A 26,276-nucleotide genomic window follows, 5' to 3' on the forward strand; every position below is an offset into this window, starting at 1 on the left:
ATTCTGTGCTACAATTGCTTTGATAGGATTTGCCTTTAGACATTATCCTTAGTTTATTTTTCACTTTAAAATAAGCATTAAAGGAGGACTCCAGGTTTTCATATTTATCCAAAGGAGGCATAGGTTTTCAATGTTGAGAAGCCCAAGGGCACATGGAAGAGATGCCACTATGTACTTGAAATAAACTGCTTCCTGCAGCCAGGCATCGAGGCTCCCTGTCAGCCAGGGCAAAAAGGGGACATTGGCTTTCAGAGTATGTATCCAAACTAGGATTCCCTGGTAAAATACAGGACACCCGTTTAAATGTGAACTTCAGATGCACAACAAACAACCTTTTAAGTATAAATATGTTCCAAACGTTGCACAGGACACACTTATGCCAAAAATTATTCTTTGTTTACCTGACATTTGGTCTTCTGTATATTCATTTTTAAAAATCGTGCTAAAATACTGAAAGCATAAAATTTACCATCTTAACGACCTTTAAGTGTATAGCTCAATAGTGTTAAGTATATTACATTGCTGTCTAACCAGTTTCCAGCACTTTTGCATCTTGCAAAACTATAACGCTATACCCATGAACCAGCAGCTCCTCACTCCATATCCACTCCTAGCCCCTGGCAACCACCTTTCTACTTTCTTTGTCTATGAATTTGGCAGCTCTAAATACCTTCTATAAGTGGAATTATACGGTATTTATCTTTTTATTAAACTGGTTTATTTCACTTAGTGTAATGTCCTTAAGTTTCACCCATGTTGTAGCATGTCAGAATCTCCTTCTTCTTAAAGGCTGAATAACATTCCATTGTATGTAGACACCACATTCTGTGTTTTTTTAAGTCTGTTTTTGAAGAGAAAGAGCAGGGGAATGGCAGAGAGGGAGAGAGGGAGACACAGAATTCAAAGCAGGCTCCAAGCTCTGAGCTGTCAGCACAGAGCCCTACACAGGGCCCAGAACCACGAAGAACGAGATCGTGAACTGAACCGAAGTCAGATGCTTAAATGACTATGCCACCCAGGCACCCCATACATTTTGTGTATTGAAACTCAAATTTAACTAGGCATCCTCTATTTTTATTTGCTAAATTTGGCAACCCTATTCTGTACATATCAGTCTAGATAAGCTTTTTCTAGCAATTAGACCAGAGTAAAGGTTTATCCCAGAGGGCATTTATAAAAGGAATTATAAGGGGACATAGCTGGCAACATTTTTCCTGTGATTTTGCACAAACCATAGAAACATGGTTCAAATGAATCCTGGTTTTGTCAACACTGTGTCAGGAGTTCTTGAACTGGAGACTGCAAGAGAGGCAAGGGGTCATGTTAAATATATGTGCATCTTTGTGAGGAAAGAAATCAAAATTAGATTCTCAAAGGTGCTTGAGACTCCTGAGGAGGCCAGGAGACACTATCTTATTAACTGAGGGCATAGCTTTAAACTCAGGGAAGTCATTTTTGTGGGGGCCTTGGGTATTATTATTGTTCAGGCAGTTGATTTCCTGAATATCTAAAATAAATATGGAGAAAATCTCAGCAAAATTTAAAAGTGGAAAGTTTACCCATCTACTGAAGCATCCTTTTCAAATGAGGGATGAGTAATAAGCTGCCATGCGTTTCTCGTCTTTCACAGAAGCTGAATGGAAGCCAGTTCATGAGTGATGCTGATCTTTGTGAAGTCTCTGATGATAGAGAGGCACATGCTTTATATACCAAAGTCCCTTAAAGAAAAATTAAGAAAAAGAGAGTGAGAAAGACAAAAAATGACACTTAGGCAATGGATAATCTTACTACCTGTGGAAAACAAATGACCGTTTTTATAATCACCACTTTATTTTTTCTTTAGAAATCCTTCATCAGTTTACCAACAGCTCTTACCAATGAGCTCAACTGGCCCCAAATCTCTGGTACTACTGGGTTTCTGGACTCCTTTAGTGGGTATGTATGTTTGAGTACCGTTAAACATTTCAACATATCTGTGGAAGGAAAGAACAAAAGATAGGTCTTGCTCCCAAGATGTTGAAATGAGAATTATTATGAATTGCTTCTAGAACATGAGTAATGTACAAGAAACCCACCACTGACATACAGTCCACTATGCAGGAGGATGTAATACAAATTAAATTTTATCAGTGCTCGCAAGGAGGGAATTTTCTCATTGTAGAGGTTCTAGAGTTGGTCTCTAATGGATAAGACATAAACACATCACTGAATTTTTCTCATTCAAGGGACAGGGAAGTTACTTGATTATTTACTCTCAGAAATTAATGTTTATAAAGGTAATGGCTAAAATTAATAGGTAGGTCTCATGGTCCTGGAATCACCTTCGCTTTAATTCTCTGGATTTGAAGGTAGACACAATGTATGGCCAATCTGAGTGACACACAAACCCAATCTGCTGTGCGTGACTGGGAGTTGACTCAGAGCCCGGCAACAGCCTTTTAATAGGTTAGCATGCCATTTTTTTTTATTTAATGGAGAACATTACATATCATAAATAATTTATTCATTTATTACCTTATTATCTTCACCCATTCATCTAAGAATACTTATTAAATACTTACTACCTAATCAGGAATATATGCTATAGATGTTTCAAAGGTAAATAGCATTTGACCTGTCTCTATAGCCAATTACAATCAAGTAGCACAGATTAGACAAATGTACAAATAATGATAATATAAGAAAGATGCACCAAAAGACAACCCTCAACACAGAGCTACGGATTCATTGAAAAAATAATTTATAGAATTAATCAACAGCCTCTTCCGTTTGGAGTGTTAGGCCAGGGGCCCAAACCCTAAAGGATTGACAAGATTGGTGTAATGAACAAGGTAGAGAAGAAACAGGAAATAGTAACCAACCATCAGGAAAGGGCATTCATAATCATGGAGGGATCATCTGTATACATAGGGAAAGCAGAGGGGATGCATTTTCAAGTTTAATCACGTGAAAAACAATGCTAACAGTTCAGTGATAGGGAGAGTAAGAAGTAACCTTCACGAGACATTCACTGTATGCAGAGCACTACCCTGAGTGTCGTGTAGAGATTTTTCTCATTTCATCTCTTTGTGAGGGAGGTGGCATTAATTTCTGCATTTCACAGTTGAGGAATCTAAGGGTTACACAGACCGGTTAAGAAACTTGGCCAGGGCCCCACATTAATATGGGGGGATCTGTCATCATTTTACCAGAGAGTGATTTGGTGAGCAGAGGTCCTCCTGGTCCCCAATGCCCAGAATTTATGCTTCCTTTTTTTTTTTTTTTCATTCTACCTGCATGAATGTTGCTCCCTGTAGTCTTTGTCGCTTTGAGAGCATAGCTCTGGGATGGAGAAATGACTAAGAATCAAAGAAGCCCTCTCCATGGGGAGACGTGGCATGCATTGTTTCAGAGGTCGATCAGGGGCTCCCTTCCTAGGGGCTCCATACTCCCGGCAGTCTGGGGACCCCTGAGCACCAGCCTCAGCCTCTCCAGCTGCACTTGCTATTGGTTTTGTCACCTGGAACACATCCAGAGATAGCCAAGCTGAAGCAGCTTTCTGGAAGAAAGACTGTTGTTTATCTCCTCACTGACAACACTGAAATCGAGAAAATAAAATTTAACTGGCCTCCACCAATCCAGTACAAAAACACCTCGAGATTTTTCTAAATTAAGGCTTTTATGAGAACAACAAAGGAAGATATTATGAATGAGAAATGGATATAGTTTATTATACTTTTCATGGAAGTTTAACTTTACATTGAACCCTATAAAAGTCAGCCACCTTTTGACCTAAAGCTTCACGTTTGCCAGTGAGGAAATACCAGTCTGATGTTTAAAACAATTGCCAAGTAGTTTAAATTTTCCTTGGAGGCATCCAAAGAATGAAAGTAGAGTCCACTCAGCAGGGCCAGTTGAAGCAAATACTTGTTTCCTCATCTCTTCCACTTATAGCTCACACTCACCAACAGTTACCCCACATCTCCTACATCTAATTTCCCCAAAAACTCTGCCCCAAAATAGCTCCTGCTCCCAAGCAGGCTGTTCAGTTGTTTTTAGATTTTAGTGAGAGGGTGACAGGGGGAGCCAAGGTCCGTCTTCCCTTCTGTGCCTCTTCTGTCCTCAGACTAGGGCTTTGCTCCCTTCTCAGTGTGGAACCCCACTAGCCCTCCAGTCCCATAGCCACATACACTATCAGAGTCCAGCTGCAGACAGATCTCTGTAGGAGAAAGGCAGTGGGGAGAAAGGGAGAGGAGGGTCACCAATCTTCAGACACTCGTGGCTTATAATCCTTATAAGGGCTGTGCAGAGACATTCTAACACCATATCACAAAGGAAGTGACTGTCTAGGTGTGTGTGAGGTGAAAGTCATCCCTATCCTGAGCTAGTTGGTGCTGACTGAGCACCTTCTTGTATTGGGCTCTGTGTTGCCATTTATAAACCCTCAGTCTGCTTCTGCAACTTACTCATCATTGACTCTGAGTATGGTCCTTATCTGTTGTGTTTCTAAGGAGGTGCACCGTATAGCTGGGGTCTGTCGGGTCACATACCCTACAAGGGTTTTCTCTCTATGTGTTTGTGGGGCCCCAGGCTCTCTAGTTGTCTCTCTTCAAGTGCTCTTTTCGCCACCTGTTTGTGTGCACTGTGCCTATGTTCTTTGCCACCAGCTATAATGGGGCGACATATATTCAGTTCCTTTTGACAGAAAAGGAAATTCTCTGTCTGAAATCTGAGTTGCAGTGGATTCTGCCATTAAGCAGACACATAGTAGCATGATAGTCCTGTGTGTCACCTTTCAAGACATCCCACCCTGCAGTAGGTCCTGTTAAACCATCTCTATAATCTCATGCAAATTATATACTGCAGATAGTCTAGGCCAGGCCAATCTCCTCAAAAGAACAAAGATTTATAAAGCGTGTAAAAAATATTAGAGAGATTAGTGTATGATGAAGACCCTATTCTGGTGGAATCAGGGGAATGAAAAGAATATTGACTCAGAAGGCAACATTTGTGAGCCATGTGGGTAGCTTCCATGAGCATTTTGAGCAAATGTCCTTCTGAGTCCAAATGCTTATCAACACGGGATAGAATTTATGGATTTCTCTGTTCAACTGGATCTGTAGATAGTGCTTCCAATTATCTGTGATCGGCTTCATGCTTTGTGTATTAACAGTGTTCTTTAGAAAAGGCACCTTTGAAAGCAAAAAGATGCATGGTGCCTGGGTGTCTCGGTTAAGTGTCCAACTCTTGGTTTCAGCTCGGGTCATGATCTCATGGTTTTGTGAGCTTGAGCCCACATCTGGCTCTGCACTGGCTGGCTGGCTCTCTCTGCCCCTCTCCTGTTTCCATTGTCTTTGTCTCTCTCAAAATAAAGAGATAAACTTAAAAAAGAAAAAAAGAAAGCAAAAAGATGCAGTTTGGGAGAGAAAATGGTTGCTTTCCTTTTCTTTTTCCAACATACCCTTCTCCCTCAAAATGTGATATCTTTGTTATGAGGTTAATGTAACTAATTGAAATTTATATGCATGCATTAAAAGACAAACACAACGTCTTACTTTTACAAATCTTTACATCCTTCAGTTGATTCGACTTTAACAAAAATCTGTTCTCTTGACTCTTAGGCTCGAGAAAATTCAAAAAGCAGTATCGTTTAAAACCATGTGTTTTATTTCGTTTTCCCAGTGTGATTCTGAAAGTAATCGAGTGGTTCAAAGACAAAAAACAAAAACAAAACAAAACAAAAACCCACCCTCTGAAGCTGGTAGCATGGGAGCTGAGAGCCCAACAATAGCCAACATTAGCGGGGGGGGGGGACTATAATTATAAGTGAGAATAAAAGGGTATTTTTTTAAATTAAAAATAGTACTTCATGTTCAGACCATGTTCAAAAGCAATTAATGTAAGAGAAAAATTCTATTTAAGTTAAAGAACACAAGTCCCAGTAACACATATGGAAGTATGGGAAACAATACCAAAATTCAGGAAGGAAGGACTTCTAGTTAAGCAGTAGCTAACATTCCAGAGCCCTGCGAGTTGGTGTGGTGGAGTAGGAGGAAGACCACCTTTACAGGTACAAGGGTTCTGGTTCTGTATGGCCTTCAGTGGAACATACAGCAGTCCCAGACCTCATGTATGTGTGGAAGTTGAGTTGCACCTAGCGATCTCTGAAGTTTGCCCCAGTATTCAAGTTTCGTGGCTTTAGGTCAACGTGTTATTGAAGTTCACATCTTACCTCCTGATGCTGTTTGGTTTAGAAGCATTGGAGGAAGCTGTTGGAAAAATATGCTCACGTTTCTCTCTACCAAATATGCTTTTCTCCACCCCTTCACCGGCTATGCCTTCATATAAGACCTGGCTAATTTTATGGGTCAAAGCGTGAAACTTTCTAAGAACCATGTTTCTCTAGGGCCAGGGTTGCTGTGCCTTTAAGTTTGAGTCCCTGCATCATAAGCCCTGCACTGTGTGATACTGAGTTCTTGACCAGCTATTGGGTTAAGTGGCACTCCATAATTGTCCTTTATGGGTATTATTTCCTCCAAGCAAAAGTCAGAAAGAGAAACCAATAACTCCAAACTCTTAACGAACATAACCTCCTGAACTCACCCACATCTGGCCTGAGCATTTCTGGTGCCCAAATCCCCTTCCGGAGGTGGTCCATGAGATGGTCCAGTCAGTAGAGTTCTGCAGGCCAGGGCTACACGTGGGGAAGTCCTTCAAAGCTGGAGGGCAGAGGGAGGAAACACAAGGCAGCAATCAGAAAGCCAAAGGAACCAAAAGCAATTACTGAAGTTACCATATCAAGCTGGAGAGAGAAGAGTGAGATCAGTAGGTCAACATAAGTGGGTGCAAACCACATGGAATTTTGTAGAACAAATGTTGCTCCCTCTGCCTCTGGCTTAGATTTGGGGCCAGAAACACAGTACACGCTTAGAAATAAATAGACAAAGCTACAGTGAAAAGTGGCACAGTAATGCTATTCAAGGACATTGAAACACACATATTTGATGAGAGGTGTCCTAGAATCTGAGTGTTAAAGGTTATCTATTCTCTCCAACCCAATAGACATTATATGAGAGGACAATTTTGAAAAGCAGTGTATAATTCCCAACCAAGTCACTTGGGGTGTTAAAAACAGAAAATTGGAGAGAAGGGATTTGCAGTTAAGATTTGCTAACCTAATTTCATGTTTTAAAAAAAGACATGTAAGTACTAAACACTAATGGGCTTAATAACCTTATTAAATCCATTATTCAAAAATTACATGTGATGTAAGTGCAAATGATTAGCCATCTTATAATTATACTTTGCAAAATAAATAATTAGCCAGAGAGGTGGTCATTTGAAGTTAGGTGAGGCTGATTGGAGTGAAATGCAGTCTACATCAGAGATTCTCCAAGTGTGGCCTGTGGACTGCTGGGAGGTGGGTCTCTCAGATCTCTTGGGGGATCCACAGGGAAAAATTATTTTCACAACAGGACCAAAACAGTATTTGCCTTTTGCACTGATGGCGCAAAAGCGATGGTGGGTGAGTGAAACTGTTGACATGAGAGCATGAATCAAAGCAGTGGCGCCAAACTATGTTTGTAGTCACTGTGGTCTTCCCCTGTATACAGCCTGGTTTTAGAAACGAGGCAGAGGGTAGGGGACAGCTTCCCCTGAAAAGTTTCCCTATTTAGCAGAAAAATTATTAATTTTATTCAAGTATGTCCATGATTTTTTAATAATTTCATCGTATGAAATGGGAGGTATGCATAAAGCGCTTGTGCTGCATAACAAAAATATGATGGTTTTCTTAAGAAAAAGCACTTTTGTGAGGGAGTTGAGAGCTGAATTAGTCAATTTTTCATGGAACACTGGTTTTATTGAAAAGAACTAGAAAATAAATTATAGCTATTCAGATTGGATATGTGGTAGATACTGTATCTGAAATAAAGGCCCTTCAAGGAAAACAACTGACAGTATTGATTGCTAATTATAAATTTTGAGCTTTCAAAGAAAATTTTGAATTTTTGAAAACTTGTATTTTCTATTATGAACTTGACAGCTTCCTAATACTCAAAACTTTTCTGATATGTAGTGCTAGCAACATGTATGATTTTTCAATATTATATCATAAAATGTTTCAACATTTAAAATATCCACATAACTCTGTGAGCCAATATTTTCTAAATGACCAGTAGATCATATATAAAACCACGCATAGGTAAAAGATCTATTCAAAGTGCAAAATAGACCAATGCATTTTAATGTGATGTGGTGTAAAATGCTCGTTGATATAATTTCAGATTCCACATGATGACTAATCAATCCTTTAAAAAAATACCACGTGTCAAGTTTTGGCATAGAATCAAAGGAGGCTGTCCATGCTTTATCTAAAAAAGTAGAGGTCCCCGGGCGGCTCAGTCAGTTAAGGGTCTGTCTTTGGCTCAGGTCACAATCTTGCAGTTCCTGAGTTAAAGTCCAGCCATCAGGCTCTCTGTTGTCAGCATGGAGCCCGCTTCAGACCTTCTGTCCCCTTCTCTCTCTACTCCTCTCCCATGCACGTACACATGTGCACACACTTGTGCTCTCTCTCTTTTTCTCTCTCAAAATTAAATATAAATAAACTTTTTTTAAAGATATTAAACTGTTTCTCCCTTTTCCAACTACATGTATGTTGAAGATGAGATTTTCTTCATATAATTCCATCAAAACAACATATCACAACAGATTTAATGCAGAAGCAGAGATGAGAACCCAGGCTGTCTTAAGTCAGACAGTAAAGAAATTTGCAAAAGTGTACAACGATGCCCTTTATCTCACTAATTGGAGGAAGGACTGGAAAATATATATTTTTCAGAAAAAAATATGTTACTTATGTTAACAGGTAATGGGTTTGTTATTATTATTTTAAACGAATTAATTAAACATTCTTTTAAATTTCTAAGTTTTAATTTCTAACATATAAATATTGAGAGGTATAACTCACATAAAGAAAATCTCTCCGGGTTCCTCGGTAATTTTAAGAGTATCAAATGCTTCTGAGAGCAACAAACTGAGAACTTCTGTTGTAGACAGTGAGTGTGAAAAAGAAATGTGGTTGTGGATAGAAGCTGGTGGGAGGGGGGCGCCAACATTTAGAGGTTCAGAAAGACGAGATAAGGAAGGAATAGTCCTCGGGGTGCATGGTGGCTACATCGGTTAAGGGTGAGATTCTTGACTTCAGCTCAAGTCATGGTCTCACGGTTCATGAGTTTGAGCCCAGGTGGGGTTCCATGCTGACAGTGCAGAGCCTGCTTGGGATTCTCTCTCTTACTCTCTCTCTGCCCCTCCTGGCTCATGCTTTCTCTAAATAAATAAACCTTTAGAAAAAAAAAAAAAGGAAGGAAGGAAGAGCTCTCAACATAGAGAAATCTAGAAGGGTTCAGTAGCCTAGAGACCAAGAGAAGAAAGTGTTTCCAAAGGTAAAGTGACCTTCAGCCAAAAGCTGCCAGAGGAGAGGAGGACTGCCCAGAGAAAGAGCACTGGGGATGCAGGGCGGTGATCAGGGGAGACTGGCCAGAGATGTCTCAGTGGGCAGAGATGGAAACCTGACTGCAGAGAGTAGTTTCCAGGAGGTGATGAAGGAAGTGAGCATCCACAATTCATTTGATAAGTTCCCTTTGGGACACCTGGGCAGCTCAGTCGGTTAACTGCCTGACTTCAGCTCAGGTCATGATCTCGTCTCCTGAGTTTGAGCTTTCCCTGCCCCCTGCAATTGGGCTCTGTGCTGACAGCTCAGTGCCTGGAGCCTGCTTTGGATTCTGTGTCTCCCTCTTCCTCTGCCCTTCTCTCTCTCTCTCTCTCTGTCTCTCTCTCTCTCCCTCTCTGTCTCTCCCTTTCTGTCTCTGTCTCTCTCTCTCTCTCTCAAAAATCAATAAACATTTAAAAAATAAGTAAATAAACATTAAAATAAATAAAAGTTTTAAAAATCCCCATTAAAGGGAGCAGAGAAAAGGAGTGGTAGCTAGTGGGGGATCATTTTTAGATGAGAAATCCTACAGTATGCTGTTAGTGAGAGGAAGTTCCATCAGGGAGAGAAAGGTGGATGAAGGAAGAAAGGAAGCAAGGAAGGATGGAGAGAACAAGAAAAGATGGAATGCAGGCTCAGGGAGGCACCATCCTTGGGGCAGGAAGGACCATCTGTAGACACTGTAACTCCTAGCCAACACCTCTCCCTGCCCTGTACCGACAAAGCTCTCCACCTGCAAAACTTCCCTCTTGATGTCACTCATTTCTAAATTTTCACTGTTTAATTTAATTGCTCAAATAATGAATACATTTTCATCTTACAAAAAATACTGAGGTATATATAGTAAAAAGCCAAATCTTCCCCCAATTTCACCCCCTTTCCCAGGAGAAAGCCCTATTATCAGTTTAGTGTGATTTTGTTCAGATACCTTCTGTGTGATTACATGTATAAATCTATACATAAAGAAATAAATATTTCATTAAAGTCTCCCCATAAATGGCATTAAACAGTGCATAATATACTGTAAATTAATGCTTTGCTTTAAGAATACTTCTCGAAGCCTTTTCCATTCTTGAACAATTCTGCGTGATATTTCATAGCATCGTACTGATGGACAGTCAGTTCCAAATCCTCATGATACCCAATAACACCATAATGAACATTCTGCAGTTCTCTTTATTAATACATCTGACAATTTCCTTAGGAAAAAAGGATAGATCTGAATGTATACATTTTTAATTTTTCATAATCCCTCAAAAAAGGTTATCCCAATGTATATCCTCACAAATAGTCCAGGAGAATACTTGTTTCCCCATATCCTTGCCAATGCTGAAGACTGTCCATCTTCTTAATGTTTTGCAAGCTAACAATGCTTTATTGTTCTAATAATATGCAGCCTGACTACTAATGAGTTTGAGCATCTCTTCATGAGCATTTACACTCACCTTTGTCTTATCTAGTTACCCTTTGTTCATACTTGACACTCACCACCCAGGGGTCAGTTCATTTTACACAGCCTCCTCAGTCCAACCCCCATCTGACTGGATGATTCTCTCCTGGGCTTCTGTTGTGCTCCTTCAGTCTCAATGTCATATTTATTGTCTCTCCACTCTGCCCACCCCACCCCAGACGCTGAGCATCTTGAGTATAGGAATCAGGCTCGACTTTGTTCTCTAGCTCTAGTCCCTGACACATTATGTGGCACCATAATAGGTACCCACTAAAAGAACTACTGAATAAGCTTATAATGGTATCACTTTACATTTGTAGAGTGCTTTACAATCTATAAGCCTCCTTCCCTTACATTTTCTCAGATTGCCTAAATCAAATCAGATTTGCAGGAATTAACATTTCAGGGAAAATGCTAGGGATAAGGGAAAAGGAGTATAAACAGCACGCATTGAATCACCAGCTGCATGATGTGATGCATGTAAAAATAAATCAGTGTAACTTAAGCCTTTGGACTTCGAAGCGTGTCCCATAATAAATGTTCCACAAGAAACTAGCAAAATTCATTAAAGTATTAAAATAACCACAGAGTCAACAAATTGGAGATAACAATTTTGAAGTAAAATAATCAACTCAGTAGCCAGGTAGAAGGAATAAAACATATGAGAGACCTGCTAACAAGTGAATTTGGTCAATAATAGGTAACTCAAGCCTCAGTGCGAAGTGTTGCCCAGAACGATAGAACTTTGCAACCTAGCTTGGTCAGAGTCAATGAACAGCCTCCAAATTTCTCTAGCAGAATTCCTATAACCAACTCAGTCTGAGGTTTTAGGCCATCTCAGTGCTCACATAGACATCACAGAAATAATTCATCAATATTCTTCAAACACTGCTCTGTGAAACACTACTTCCACAAGATGTCATACATATTTTTTAAAAGATTCCTAGGGCAACTAAGTTTTGGAAATGCTGGTTTGAATAAGGAGAAAGGCATTTATTCAGTATAAGGCTTATTAGAGCCTTTAATAAGGCAAAAAAAAAAATTTTATATCTCCAAGGTATAATATGAAACAGTTCCTAAACTTACTGACCATAGAACTATATAGAATCTCAATCTCTCTGTCTCTCTTGCTCTCTGCATTTAATGAGAAAGATACATTTCAAGAAACTAGTGTTTCACAGCATCCTTTGAGAAATGCTGTTCATATTATTAAAACAATCTTTTTGTGTATCACAAGTGATCTTTTTACATTTATAGGCATCAACACCTTAAATCTCTGTTTATCAGAGTTTAATGTTTATGTTGATGCAGTGGCCTACAATCAAATCTGAGGCCAAGAAGAGCCAGGAAGGAAACAGTTATAGCTGCTCCAAGCTCAGAGGACACAGGAAGGAACCTTAGTGGGAGGTTAACTTAACAGGTAAGAAGCCTTGTCTGAGTACCGCAGCTCATGAATTATTGAACACAATGCCCATGAAGTCTATTTCCCTGTATTATTTGCTGCTCCAAATTCAAAATCTATCATGCTGTCTGACTAATCTTTTCATGTCTGAACTCCTAGGACCTCTTCTATAGCCAACCTCACCCCTGCGCATACACCCCTGCATAATTATCCCATTGCCAGTCTCTCTGAATACACAACGAGTCATATGCTACACATTTATCTCTCTCTGAGGCTGAAATCTTCATTGTTCCATGATGTGGTGAATTAGAGGTTACACGGGGATCTAGTATCAAAGGGCTAGAAGGAATTTTAAGAATTCTTTAATCCATCTCTCCGGCCCCATGCTGGTCTGACTTCCACCCACATCAGAAAGAAAACTATTCACACTTTTCTTAAAACTTCCCAGCAGTAGTGGTCCCTGGGTAAAGCTTGTCCAGTCTCTAAATTATTTAATTTTATCCTAATCCACTCCCTTGCCCTAACCCTTCACATCAGATGTTACCATATATCTCTTACTGCCCCTGCTACTAGTATTCTTCACCCTAGTCTTCTTTGTGTCTCATTCTCTGTGATTCGACTTAATTAGGGTGTCAGAACTTAATACCCAAACCAACAGTGCTCTGCAGAGAGTCAGAAATCGCCTCAGGAACTTTACCAGGACCTGATAGATCACTGTTGCTTGCGTGGTATCAGACTTGGTTTATCCCCCAAACCTCAGATATGCTAAGCCTTTTGGGGAAGCTGTTCTGTTGCCTTTCTCCACGTACATTCTCCTTTGAGTCAACATAGGTGATGACTTTTTTCAGTTCTAAATTCAACTCATTTCATTTGTCTGCATCATACTTGAGGCCCATTTTTTGGTTTTCTTCTTGGTTTCATTTTGTTTTCCATTTGGTCATAGTGAAATGGTAATGGGGGTGGTGGGTCATGAAAAGGCTTTCAGAGAAAGTGGTCTGTATGTGTGTGTTTTTACCTGCACCCATGTTGGGGAAAGCAACCAGTAGACATTCTGTGTGAGATTTACCTATTTTGAATATTGATGTTAGAAATCAAAAGTGGACCAGTGTGTCCTCTTATGAAATGCCTGTACTTCCTGGGTGCTGGGGTAGGTAGAGCAGGTCATAGCAGGAATTGAATATAGCATGCTTCCAAGTCAGCCCCATACACTGAGGACACCAGCATCTTGGGCATTGGGGAAGGTGGGAGGAAGAGAACCTTCCAATTCTCTCTCTGCAGCCATCAAACTACAGCACTGAGGCTATCACCTCTTCTACCAGCCCATTGGACTTGGTTTTGATGTACAACAGGGGGCAAAGGGAAAAACAGAAGGTCACCCTGGGAAACCTGAGTCCAAGTAGAGATAGAGAAGCAAGAAGAGGGGGGATTCGAAACCAGAAAGCTCATCACAATTCACTATGCACAGTATCCTTGGTGTTTCCTATTAATTCAAATTCACCTTTCTATCAAGCACTCTCAATCTGTTATCACCTCAAAAATAGGCTTCTGAAAATATTGTATTGATTTTTCTGTCTCCTTAGGATTCCTGAGCACTCCATGAGAAATTCAATCCCTAGAATTTATAAGACAGACTATGCATTTGAGGTGGGATGAAAGAAAACAGTATCTTTGATTATGTGAAACATTTGCTCATGCCTAGTACCAAAACCTTAATCTCCAAAGTCTAGATACTATTTCTGGTCAGAAACATTAATGAAACTATTCACCAATAGGCAAAGATTTTGTATTCTTGTAAGGAAAGATGCAACTAACTGTATCTATAATATTAATATCCACACTATTTGCTCTCCATGAGCAGGTCATGAGCAAAACAGTATCTCGGTACATAAATTCCATTTTTAGAATTATCAAAAATACATTTATGGCTAAATATTGGTAACAATTACTTTCCCAAAGGAAAATAACCCCTCGTTATTGACCGTGAAATTATTTTAGCATTGAACTCAGATCTAATGTCCATTTCCCATCTGCTTTTTCAAAATATAATAAAATAGTCAAGGCAGAGGGCATAAATGATGCAGAGTATAAAGTATTCATTTCAGGCTTCTGGGTAAGATAGCAGATTGAGCAAAGCATTTTACTTCTGTCCCTTGAGAAACCCCACTAAAAGGACAGTAAATGAATCTGTCCTCAAGGACAAAGAGAACAAGAAGAGCCAATAGCCACAAAATGTTGGAAGCCAGAAAGTAGAACAAGTGGTAACTGACTTAGTCAACTCAGAAAGCTACATCCTGAGCCAATAGGGAGGAATGTAGAGAAGCAACCTGGTTTATACTGCACAGTCCCCAGAAGATTTGAGGATTGGCTGTATTTGGTAGCTCTAGAAATGCAGGTGAGAGTAAAAACAAGGGTCAGCTGAAAGACTGCCAAAGAAGTGGTTAGATCCTGAGACTCTTTCCCAACCTTCACACAGGTGGGCAGCTTACTCTGCAGCTTACTCTCCTTACTCTGGTATAAGTCTAGAGGTTTATTATTCTCCAGCGATGCTAATGGCAAAAGCTTCTGGACTGAGGGACACCAGACATAAGTGAGGAGAGGAACACCCCACTCCACATGCATGCTGAATGCAGAGGACCAGCCACCCGTAGCCCCAGAGTGCTGGCAACCTGGTTGGAGACAAGAAGATCCTTCCGTAGGGAGTTTGCACATTCCTGGGAAGAAAGCCCCAGACACTGACAGCAGGGCTACCCTGAGAAAGTCCCTGCCAGCCCATGCTACAGGGAGGAGTAGAGTCAACATGCCACACCCAGAGGTCCACTTTCCAATCAGTTTTAAGTTTTTAACCAGTTTTCACTTTTAAATACAACAAGCCACCAAACAATTCAGGATCAACACAAAAAGAGAAAAAGCAACTTCAGGAAAATAAATGATTGCTCTATTTTGTAAGGAAGAAAAATTTTTTAGACTCTAATATCTTATAAAAATAACTAGAATTAGTACCTCCAAAAAGATAAGAGAAGATATTTCATTCATGTCACAAGAACATTATGCTAAAAATAAATACTCAAGAACAAGAAATATCATTTGGAAGTTACGCTAGTGGTACAAGATAGTTTTCATAAAAGGATTAAAGATGAAGTTGAGGATATCCTCCAGAAAAATAGAACAAAAGACAAAGAGATGGAAAATAGGGCAGAAAAACTAGGAATATTAGAAGACCTGTCCAGCTGACCCAATATACAAGTAATAAGAGTTCTCAGGAAAAAATAAAGGAAGGAATCATCAATGGAGTAATTCAAGAATGTCTCTCAGAACTGACAGATGTGAATTTCCAGGTTGAAAAGGTCCATCGGTGACTAATACTGTGAATGCAAATAGAGCCACCGCAAGCCTGTCATCACATTTTAGAACTCTTGAACAGATGCTACTGCAGGCTTTCAAAGGATTGAGGCACAGAGCAGCTTCAGACAACAACACGGGGAGGCTGGGTGCCAATGAACTGATAGCTTCAAATTTCTGAGGGAAAATGATTTTAACCTAGAATTCTATAACCATCTGTTCTGGTTAACTATTGTTGTGTAACAAAATAATCCAAACTTTAGAGGCTTAAAACAACCACCATTTTCATTACATCTCACGGTTTAGGGTATCAGTAATTCAGGAAGAGTGTGACTGGCCAAGTCTTCCTCTCCATGTGATATTGAGTATGGTTACTTGATGGTATTTACCTAGTGGTTGGGTTAAATATTTCAATATGGCTTCACTCACGTAACTGATGCTTGAGAAGGAGAGTTAGAATACTGGGGTTAGCTGGGTCCCGCTTCCTTTCCAGATAGGGCCTTTAAAAAAAAGACTTTAATTTCTGAACAGTTTTAGATACAGAGAAAAACTGAGCAGAAGTTACAGAGTTTCTATATACTCTGTCATCTCCTCCTCAATTTTGCCTATTATCAACAACTTGCATTAGTGTGATACATTAGTGTGGTTATAAATGAAGAACCAAATATATATTTATATATTTTTCTTTTTAAATATAATTTAGTCCCAAATTGGTTTCCATACAACACCCAGTGCTCATCCCAACAAGTGCCCTCCTCAATGTCCATCACCCACTTTCCCCTCTCCCCCACCCCCATTAACCCTCAGTCTGTTCTCAGTATTTTAGAATCCCTTATGGTTTGCCATTAACTAAAGCCTACAGTTTACTTAAGGGTGTATTCTTTATGTTGAACCTTCCATGGGTTTTGACAAATCATAATGGCATGTATCCATGACTACAGTATCATATATCAGTACCACTGCCCTTCCCCCCCCAAAAACCCTATGCTCCATTTATTAATCCCTCCTCTCTCTCCCTAAATCCCTGGAAACCACTTATCTTTTATAGTCTCCGTGGTTTTGCCTTTTTCCAGAGTGTCATCTAGTTGGAATCATACAGAATGTGGCATTTTCATGTTGGCTTCTTTCACTCAGCAATATGCATTTAAGGTTCCTCCATGTCTTTTCATGACTTGATAGCTCTTTTCTTTTTACTGCTGAATAGCAGTCCATTGTATGGATATACCATTCACCTTTTGAAGGACATTTTGGTTATTTCCATTGTAGTATCTTTTTACATGGTTTCCAGCAGGATAGTCAGGCTTCTTACATGGCAAATCAGGACTTCAAGAGACCAAAGTTGCCAGGTTTCTTAAAAACCAGGCCATAATTGGCATAGAATCACTTCTAACATACCCCGTTGGTCAAAAAGTCACATAACAGCCAAGATTTAAGGGTAAGAGTGTCAAAGATAATGAGGCCATCTTTAATCTACCACACCAGTCAATGAAAGACAAACTCTGATGGTCTTGGAGGCTTATTTCCTTCTTCTATTGATTCCCTAGCAAGAAGATGATTCATTATGTTTGGTACTCCTCCTATTTAACAAATAACCTCCTAGACCATAAATCTATTATTATTGTTACATAGTGACTCATAAACACCAAAACCATCTTTCCCTAAAAGTAAGCTGTCCTAGATATGTCTGATCTAGCTATGTCCTGTCTAAAACACCTTTCTAGGGGTGCCTGGGTGGCTCAGCTGGTTGAAAATCCAACTTCGGCTCAGGTCATGATCTTTCAGTTTGTGAATTCAAATCCCGCATCGGGATCTGTGCTGACAGCTCAGAGCCTGGAGGCTGCTTCGGATTCTGTATCTCAATCTCTCTCTGTCCCTCCCCCAGTCATGCTCTGTCTCTCTTTTTTTATGAGATAATAAGAGTTCAGAGACCAAGTGAACACTGCTACTTCTTTACTTCAAGTTTTACCCCAACAAGTCTTATTAACCTCATATATGTTTTTAATTTTTTTTACCTTCTTTATGCTCATACATATGGTATAAGCTGTTTCTGGGACCACCTTATACCTCACCAAGTCAAAAAATAGAAACATTTTTAGATATAAAAATGATAAAAAAATGTTACTTTCCCCACATCCTTCAAAAGTTACTTAAAAATATTCTTCATCACAAACGATAAAAATGTGGTCTTCTAGAAAATAGATCTCCTAAGCCAGGAAGAGGTGAAAAGAATCTCTGGGATGATGAAGATGAGGGCTCTCAGATTATCTAGTGAGCACCAGGGTGAGAGGGCAGCACGTCCCTAGTAAGCAGGCCAGGAGGTTTCAGGAGAGATTTCTGCAAGATAAAATGAATAAACTATTCAATATATTCAATACAGCATATTGAAAGGGAATCAAACAACTGTAAAAAACTTTAGGGTAAATAGATGATAAATACTTAGAAAATTAGGCAAACAAAAGGCAACTATTAACTCCAGGGAAACAAAAGAATTTAGAAAGGAAGAGAAAGCAATCATACATCAATTGTGAATAGCTGAACCCTCTTATCCATGGTGGGAAGTAAATAGAGTACAAATCAAGAAGTGGACTTGAAAGTATGTTATTTAGAGATAAGAAAGAAAATACCCAAAGAGTCAGTTAAGGCTGTAATTAGTAGCCTCTGGGAATGGAGAAATGTAGAGGCTAGAGGAGTGTGGGATTGCTGTTAATCATTATAAGCTTTATAGACATATATAGTTCAACTGTCTTTGCTTACATTTACCATTTTGGTGAGGCTGGCTCTGACCACTCTAACCCTATTTTCCCTGCCTCCTTTTTTTTTCATAGCACTCACTGCCTGCTAGCATCCTCTCTAATTTGTTCAATCAGGATGCTTAGTGTTCTTTTCCTGATAGAATTTCAATAATACAAGGGCAGTGGTGTTCATCTTCTTCATTTACCAATATGATTCAGGTGCCTAGAGCAGTCCCTGGAACATAGTATGGCTCATTAAACATCACCCAAGTAAAACAAATTTGACTTTTCAAAATTATATGCATGGGTTGCTTTGATTTTTAAAAACAAAATGAACCATTTGCCTCAAAATTCTCATACTTTAAATACTCCTCAGACATCTTGCTCTTCTATCAAAAAATGTTATCATTAGTTTTCTCAGGCTTCAAAAAGAATACTCCTTCAGTGCATCCCAAGTGCACAACCTGATACATGTTTACCTTTCTGAAACACTGAGACGGTTGGCAAGCACTATAATACAATAAGTGAGACTCACATACCACTTAAAAATAAATGATGATTTATGTAAGGTTGTGAGATATGAAGTTATTATAATGAAGAAAAGATACAAGCATTTGAGGAGTAATCAAATACTTCTGAGTTTAATTATCACTCATTAGTCTATACCTGTTCTTGTTTCCAAAAAGATTTTAGGGAAGCCTATAAAAGTATAAAGGATATAACATTAAATTACACTTAAATTAAAGCTTGGCAAGAGAAGATAGAAAATCAAAGATGGGACAAAGAGAAGTCAAGAAAATGATGTAAAATATGTGCAGTTATAAGCTGACACTGGTAGCAAATTTGTCTCTAAACTCTGTGTTCATTAGTATTAGATTTAGCTACAAGTAACAAAGAAACTCAATATATGGGTGGTTAAAAAATAATATTTTAGTTTATTTGTCTCACGTGTAAAGCTTCAGAGATGTGGAGTCCAGTCCTAGTATGAGAGTTCAACTGCACTGGTTCTCAAGGATCCAGGGTTCTTGCAGCTCACCCCTCTGCCTCCCCAGTGAAGAAGACACCCCCATAGTCCAAGATGGCAGCATGCCTATTCTGGACAGCAACATGAAGAAAGAGGATAAAGAAGGAGCAAAGGTCACCTGTCAATTGTCTCCTAAGAAATATTCCCAGAAATTGGATACTTCTACTTTTATCTAATTGTCCAGAAATTAGTGAAGTGACCAATTGCAGCTGTAAGGGAAGCTGGGTAAAGCAGTCATCACTGTGACATCCTCACGTCCTCCTAAAACTTCTGTTAAAATGAAGGGGGAGATAGATCTGAAGGACAAGAAGGGTATGTGCCACAGCTTCATAGCCACCAAAAGAAGAAAGGGAACAAGGTCAGGTTCAGAATCACTGAACAATGCATAGAATCGCTGAATCACTACATTGCACACCTGAAACTAATATAATCCTGTATGTTAACTCTACTGGAATTAAAATTAAAAACTGTTTTCCCTTTCTTCTCCCCCATGGCCCTCCATTAAGTTCCTCCTAATCCTCNAATAACTGCTGGCATTTAAAGGTAGTATAATTGTATTTTTTAAAAAAACAAACGTCTAGGAAAAAAATTAAAAACTGAATAAAATTTTAAAAATGACACAGTTGTTAAGATGACCATTGCTCAAGAAATTTAGAGTAGCTCTTGGTAAAAAGATTAGAAAGGGATGACTCTGGAGGTCTTCACAAAAGTGAGAAAGTTTAATCTTACTACATTGATGCAGAGCATTTTATAGGACTGCTATTTGTAACAACTCTTTTTTTAAATTTTTTAATGTTTATTTTTGAGAGAGAGAGAAAGACAGAGTATGAGCAGGGGAGGGGCAGAGAGAGAGGCACAGAATCCAAAGCAATCTCCAGACTCCAAGCTGTCACTGACTGAGCCACCCAGGCACCCCACAACTCTTAATAACGTATTGACAGTTTAGAGAAAACATGTGTGCAGAGATTTGATTTTCTGAGCTCATTTGAACCACCCATTTTGAAAAATCATAATAAAGTCAAGGTTTTTGAGCTTAATCATGTGAATGTCCTGATATTAAATATACACATATGTATTTGTTTCAGAATTAAAGAAAATTCTATTTACCTTCGCTTACGGAAAAGAAACCGCTGCAATCACAGAGACTACCAGAATATTTCAAGAAATGGTATGTAGCTGTCCATTGAAGCCTTCAGCAGTGTGCCTTTAATGATTGATTTTATCTCATCAGTGCCACAAAAGCTTCGAGTTAGGAAACAAGGGCCACCTAATAAAATGAACAGTCTCCTTTTCCAGCACCAGGGCCCTTCAACTACAGCATCTTACCCACAGCAGAGGAGAGAAAGAATAAGATGTGCTGAAGGCGTACACCAAGGCAAGGGAGCAGGTCAGTTATCCACAAGCAAGGTTCTAGGAAGGCTAAGGCACAGGGCATTCAAGGCTCAGGAGGCAAGACTTAAACAAGCATTAGCAGAACAAAGGCTGCATAAAACCAAGATCATTGCAAAGGCTCTGCCCTTCCCCTGGGTGCAAAGTCTCCCACATTTCTACTAGGATGGAGTTTTAAGAAAAATGGCTGTGTTTGTGGCTGAAATCCCTAAAGCCGTTAAGAAAATGAACGTATTTTCAGAGTTTAGTGGAGACTTGTAGGTCTCTATCAGTTTCCCATGTTTCCTGGGACATCAGTGTCCTTGCCTCTCACCTGTGTCATTCTCAGCTGCCACCTTGAACCCAGAGACATTCCACTGCCACAAGATTTCGGTGAAGTCCCTGATTGATGACCAATGCCTGGCTAATGCCAAATGAATTTCCAAGTAATGTCTTGTGACACTGTAATGTAGAGATGGCAGACACTTAAGAGTGTGTGTTGCCACTCCATCTTCCTAAGATATTACTAATCAACCTTGACACTCCTCTCTGCTATACCCAGATTCTGCCTCAGCAATTCCTACAACACAGCACGTCTGACAATCACCATCAACATATTAGACTTGGCACATAAAGTTAAACCTATTTGCGGATCACTGTGCCATCTCTAATTCTCAAGAGTACTAAGGCATTTTCCAGGCAGTACTAGTTTTAACTAAATATATGACCTGCAAATAATGTATGTCTTATCCTACATATTCTACACAGAATAGATGTTTCACTATTCTAAGAACATTATAAGTTTTCTTACTAATAAAATAATAGTTGCTATTTATTACTCTTTTAGCAAGTGCTAAGAATACTTTACATGTAATATTTCAGCTAATTTTTTTCAACAAACTGTAAGGCAAGTATCAGTATATTTCTTCAGTTCTATGATGCCACTGACTATAATAGCTCAGGGAAGTGTTGAGGGAGGAAAAAGGAAAGAAGAATTACAGTGTACACATTGATTGCAGCATTCAACTCAATATCAAATGTGTTAAAGCGTATTTCTCAGAATCGAGGAAGTATAATGATAGACATCCACACTGTAACAGCTGAGAAAACAGAGATATACAGAGACCAAGAATCTTGCCTGGGATCACAAAGAAAGTTGCAGGACTGGGATTTATAGCCAGCTTGTCACACTACACTCAGACACCAACAAAGGTACTATGGTTACTGGTCTGTGATCTGAGATGATCTACAGAAAGAGCTTGGCCTCACCTCTGTGCAGATGAACACAATGGACAATGTAGTGGAAAGTTAGACTTGAACCTGGCTATGAATCATCAGAGATATAAAGTGAACATAGCCCCTTACACTTTCTCTTTTCCTTCAATGAGATAATCAAACAGCCCCAAAGCTGTCAAAAGCTCTCTGTCAAAGTAGATGGTAAAGAAACAAAGAACAAAAACACCTGTGCTCAATATCATGCGCTCTAAAAAATGATGGTGAGGAAGACATATATTTTTATTTAGGAAGACAAAACACTGCCAAAAGAAAAATCAGGATACAAAATTGGATGGTAAATTTTAATCTACTATATTTTTTATTTATTTTTATTATTTTATTTTTAAAAAAATTTTTAAAACTGTGTATTTATTTTTGATAGAGAGAAGCAGACTGCAAGCAGGGGAGGGGCAGAGCGAGAGGGAGAGACAGAATCTGAAGGAGGCTCCAGGCTCTGAGCTGTCAGCACAGATGCGGAGCTCGAACCCACAAACAGTGAGATCATGATCTGAGCCGAAGTCGGATGCTTAACCAACTGAACCACCCAGGAGCCCCTACTATAATATATATTTTTTAAGTAAAAGAAAAAACTAGCTTCACATAAGAAGATCATAGAAGATACCAAAATCATTGTGCTTGATCAATTATGGATGATCACTTGTTTTTTTTACTTTTCTGTTTCCTAAAGATTTTATTTTTACATAGAAATAACCTTTAAAAACACACACACACCTAGAAAGAAAGTGAATATAGGAAGCATGAAGAGCTTGCCTGGGATCCTGTAGCCAAGGGGGGCAGGGCAAAGCAGGAATAAGAAATAGGGCTCTGTAAGGTGCACTCTCCCTGTGCCCACGACACCAGCATTTCCCTCTCCCGTGCCCCAGACCTGTCAACTCAACGTTACTTTCTACCCACAATGAATGCAGCGATCTGTTGTAAAATCAAGAAGACCAAAGGAAGATGCTCCAAAAAATACAAAGTACAATTTGTAGTAGATGTTTCTCCTTTTGTGGTATGCTGTCTTGACAGCATTCCTTTAAAATTCAGATTGTGAAGATAAAGTGGGGAAAAAGATGGGCAGGAAGCCTAATCATGAAAAAAAACCCAGGTGTGTCAAAATGGGATCAAAACCTATGCCTTCTATCAGACTTAAGTCTAATAAATAGGTGCCAGAGTGTACGGGGGGACGGGGCTTATTTTCTTCCTTTTCTTTAAATCTGCAATCCTTAAAAATGCCTAGAATGTATACTTTGTCTGGTATAACTTCTTCGAAGATGCGTCTTGACTACTTTTCTAAGGATGTAATTCTAAAAGCGTTCTTATTGCTGCTGTTGTTATTGTTTTAGTTCCTCATAATTACTCATTATTTAATGTTCTGGTTTTACTTCCAGCCTTTCTTCCTATTTACTGTAGCTTTTCCTCACTATGGGTTTTCTTTTGCTATTATGCAGAATGTAACCTGACTAGCTGTGCCAAGTTATTTCAATTACTCCCCAGGATTTTTATTGGGTATAGGAAAAGTCAGCCTTCTACGCCCTGCATATTTATGGCTACACTTATTTTTCAGAACCAGCGAGGGGGCTGGTGGTGGAAAGAGAGAGAGAGAGAGAAGGGAGCAATGAGAAGAAAGAGCTGAATGGAATATTAAAGACTTCCTTAAAAATTGTACTAAGAATTAAAGAAACAGCTCTTAGTTTCATCCTGAGGTTTCTGAACCAGATCTGGAAAATGTCTGGTTCACCTCCACCGTGAACCATTGCCAGTGATGGTAAAGCATTTTAAGATGTAAAATGTCGAAGTCATCTTTCATTTGGGTACTAATTCCCAAGCAAGCCCTCCAGCTAAATCTTTACAATGGGCAAAGGACCTCTGCAGCTAACTCCTACAGCTCCCAGCATGTCCAAAGGGCCTGGGGGAAGGGGCCTTGTAGGGAAGAGGGAAAGGGTCAATACACCTCATGGGTGGCTGGCTCCTCACAGATCGTCACCTCACTTCTCCAAGATGCAAAGCAACTCCCAGAGAACAGATGGCAGAAGTATCCCACTCTTGGTGCTTCCTAAAATCATCTCGTTTCTTTGCCGTGTAAACTAGTAGACTGGTTTTGAATTTAGGCCCTGGAATTGGTGTGTGAGTTGGACCAATGGTTTAATTTCCCTGGCCTGTTTCCGCATCTATAGAATGTGGGCCATGGTTCAATGCACACAATTGCCAAAGATGACCTGGGATGTCGTTCTGGGTTGCCTAGGCAACAAGCTAGCCCCAGGAGGTCGCCTTCACCCTATTTTGCTGAGGGAAAGGTTGTACCCAAAGTCAGTGGGTGATGGGGTTCAGGGAACAAGCCCTGGCTTGTATGTTTGCCCCTTCTCCAATAAAGGCAATTTTTAAACTACATCACATGACATTGCAGAATTCATCACAAACCCCAGATGGGGCCCACTTTGCACCACGGGGATAATAACAGGCCATACCTGAACTTCATGGGGTTATTATAAGGTTGACTGGGGAAAATGTAGTGCTTCCTAAATGTCCATCATCATTGCTAACTCCACCTACCACCTGTCCTATTATTTCCTCAGCATTTAAAAAAAAAAAGTCACTTTTTCAATGTACATTGTTTCTTTTAAAAAAAAGGTAGGTTTGAAAACACAAAAATACATTTAAAAGATGCATGCCTCTGATGGGAAGGCCTATTGCCCCCAGAGTGTAAGGACAGAACGAGGGGGCATCTGGAGTTGGGTCTCCAGGCTCCTCACGACAGCAGTGGGCAGAGAGGTCATGGGTGAAGGGCAGCCGGCTAGACCTGGAAAATCTCACAGAAAAAGAGGACTTCCTCTGAGAAGAAAAGGCTGAGCGACGGATAAGAGTGGGAAATTTTGGAGCCTGGTGGACAGCAGGTCTGAGACTGACTGAGGGGAGCTGGGGCCAGGGACAGAGGAGAAATAGGCTGAATTTTGAGGGAGCCCTGGGCAACTGGAACTGGGTGCCACCCGGGCAGGGGGCTAGGCTCCTCCCTCAAGGACGGAGGAAAGTAGGACAAGCGCAGGATTGGGGTGGAGGGGAGTGAGAGCTGAGGGTGAGGCAGTGAAGACCCCTGAGGATGGGTGGGGCAAAGGCTGGAAGCTGTGGGGTGATAGATGCTGGAGAACAAGCCTTGACTGGTTGAGCTGGGAGCTCTAGAACATTCTAGAAGGTAGAGAAGCAGATGAGAACTTTCAAAGATGATCACTTCTCAGAAGGTAGCCAATCAGTATCCACCTGGGAGTCTAGTGAGGCAAGCATGGATGCCAAAACTACCTCTCATACCCATGCTCCATGGCATTGGGCTTCAGGGCCTCATGCTCAGTGAAGAGTCAATGAACGCTAGCTTTTATTCAGCCCTCACTGTCTTTGCCTGACCTCATTGCCCCCATTCACACATCCAGTAGAGCCAACCTCCCGCCACCTTACACATGCCTTCCCAATACCCTTTCCTTGGCTTGTGTGTCAACCTGACACACTTTTTTTCTTATAAACTCGAAAAACTCTCAAGAGTTACATTTAGCCTTTGAAGAGACAGGAAGCACACACAGTGATCCTTTGCCAACCTGAATACCTCCACAGTGGGCAAAAGCCACGAATGGCAAGATAACACTTCATTTTAAAATAAAAGTAGAAGAAAACAAATGTTAAAGAAGTATTCAACGTGTATTAAGTAAATAAAAATTCATAAGTCACCCACCTCCAAAATAAACAAGACTCATCTGCTTTAAAAGACACACAAATCCCAGCCCCTGGGTCCCCAGGGCCACAGCACACAGCCTGCAGAGGGGGCGCTCTGACCAGCTGGTTCCTGGGCCACACATGGCATCTCCACAGTTTCCCAAGGAGACTTGACTACCGTCTTTCACTGGCAGCCTTCCTCACTTTGATTCTGCAGGTGTAGCAAAACCTTAGGTGTAAACACCTATTTGGGTTTGTTTTGTTTTCAGAAAGTCAAAAGTGCTTCCAGGAATTTTGTTTTCCAGGCCCGATCCCCCATACGGTGCGAGGCCACCCCTCTCTCTGCACTCCTGTGCTTGCTCTCCCACACACCAGAAGTGGGAGCAGGGGACTACCTGGAAGTATATAGATAAGAAACTTGGAGAATTTTAGCACGCTGCCACAGGACACGTGTCGCAGCCTCACCTACCCAATCCCACCTCAATCCCTTTGCTGCAAACCAGATTTGAGCTTTAATC

General features: G+C 40.1%; 1 protein-coding gene across 4 annotated transcripts in view; it reads left to right on the forward strand.

Moving 5' to 3' along the window:
- AOAH (acyloxyacyl hydrolase) overlaps nt 1-26,276 on the forward strand; it is a 165,617-nt gene that overhangs the window by 96,407 nt on the left and 42,934 nt on the right. For all 4 annotated transcript variants that reach the window (XM_077775418.1, XM_077775419.1, XM_077775421.1 and 1 more), the window contains 2 exons: nt 1,844-1,935; nt 20,502-20,584. In XM_077775418.1, coding sequence (XP_077631544.1) covers nt 1,844-1,935; nt 20,502-20,584 — 175 coding nt within the window. The remainder of the gene's footprint in view (nt 1-1,843; nt 1,936-20,501; nt 20,585-26,276) is intronic.

This window comes from Crocuta crocuta, unplaced genomic scaffold (genome assembly GCF_008692635.1).
Source record: "Crocuta crocuta isolate KB4526 unplaced genomic scaffold, BGI_CrCroc_1.0 scaffold197, whole genome shotgun sequence".
Taxonomy (NCBI): domain Eukaryota; kingdom Metazoa; phylum Chordata; class Mammalia; order Carnivora; family Hyaenidae; genus Crocuta; species Crocuta crocuta.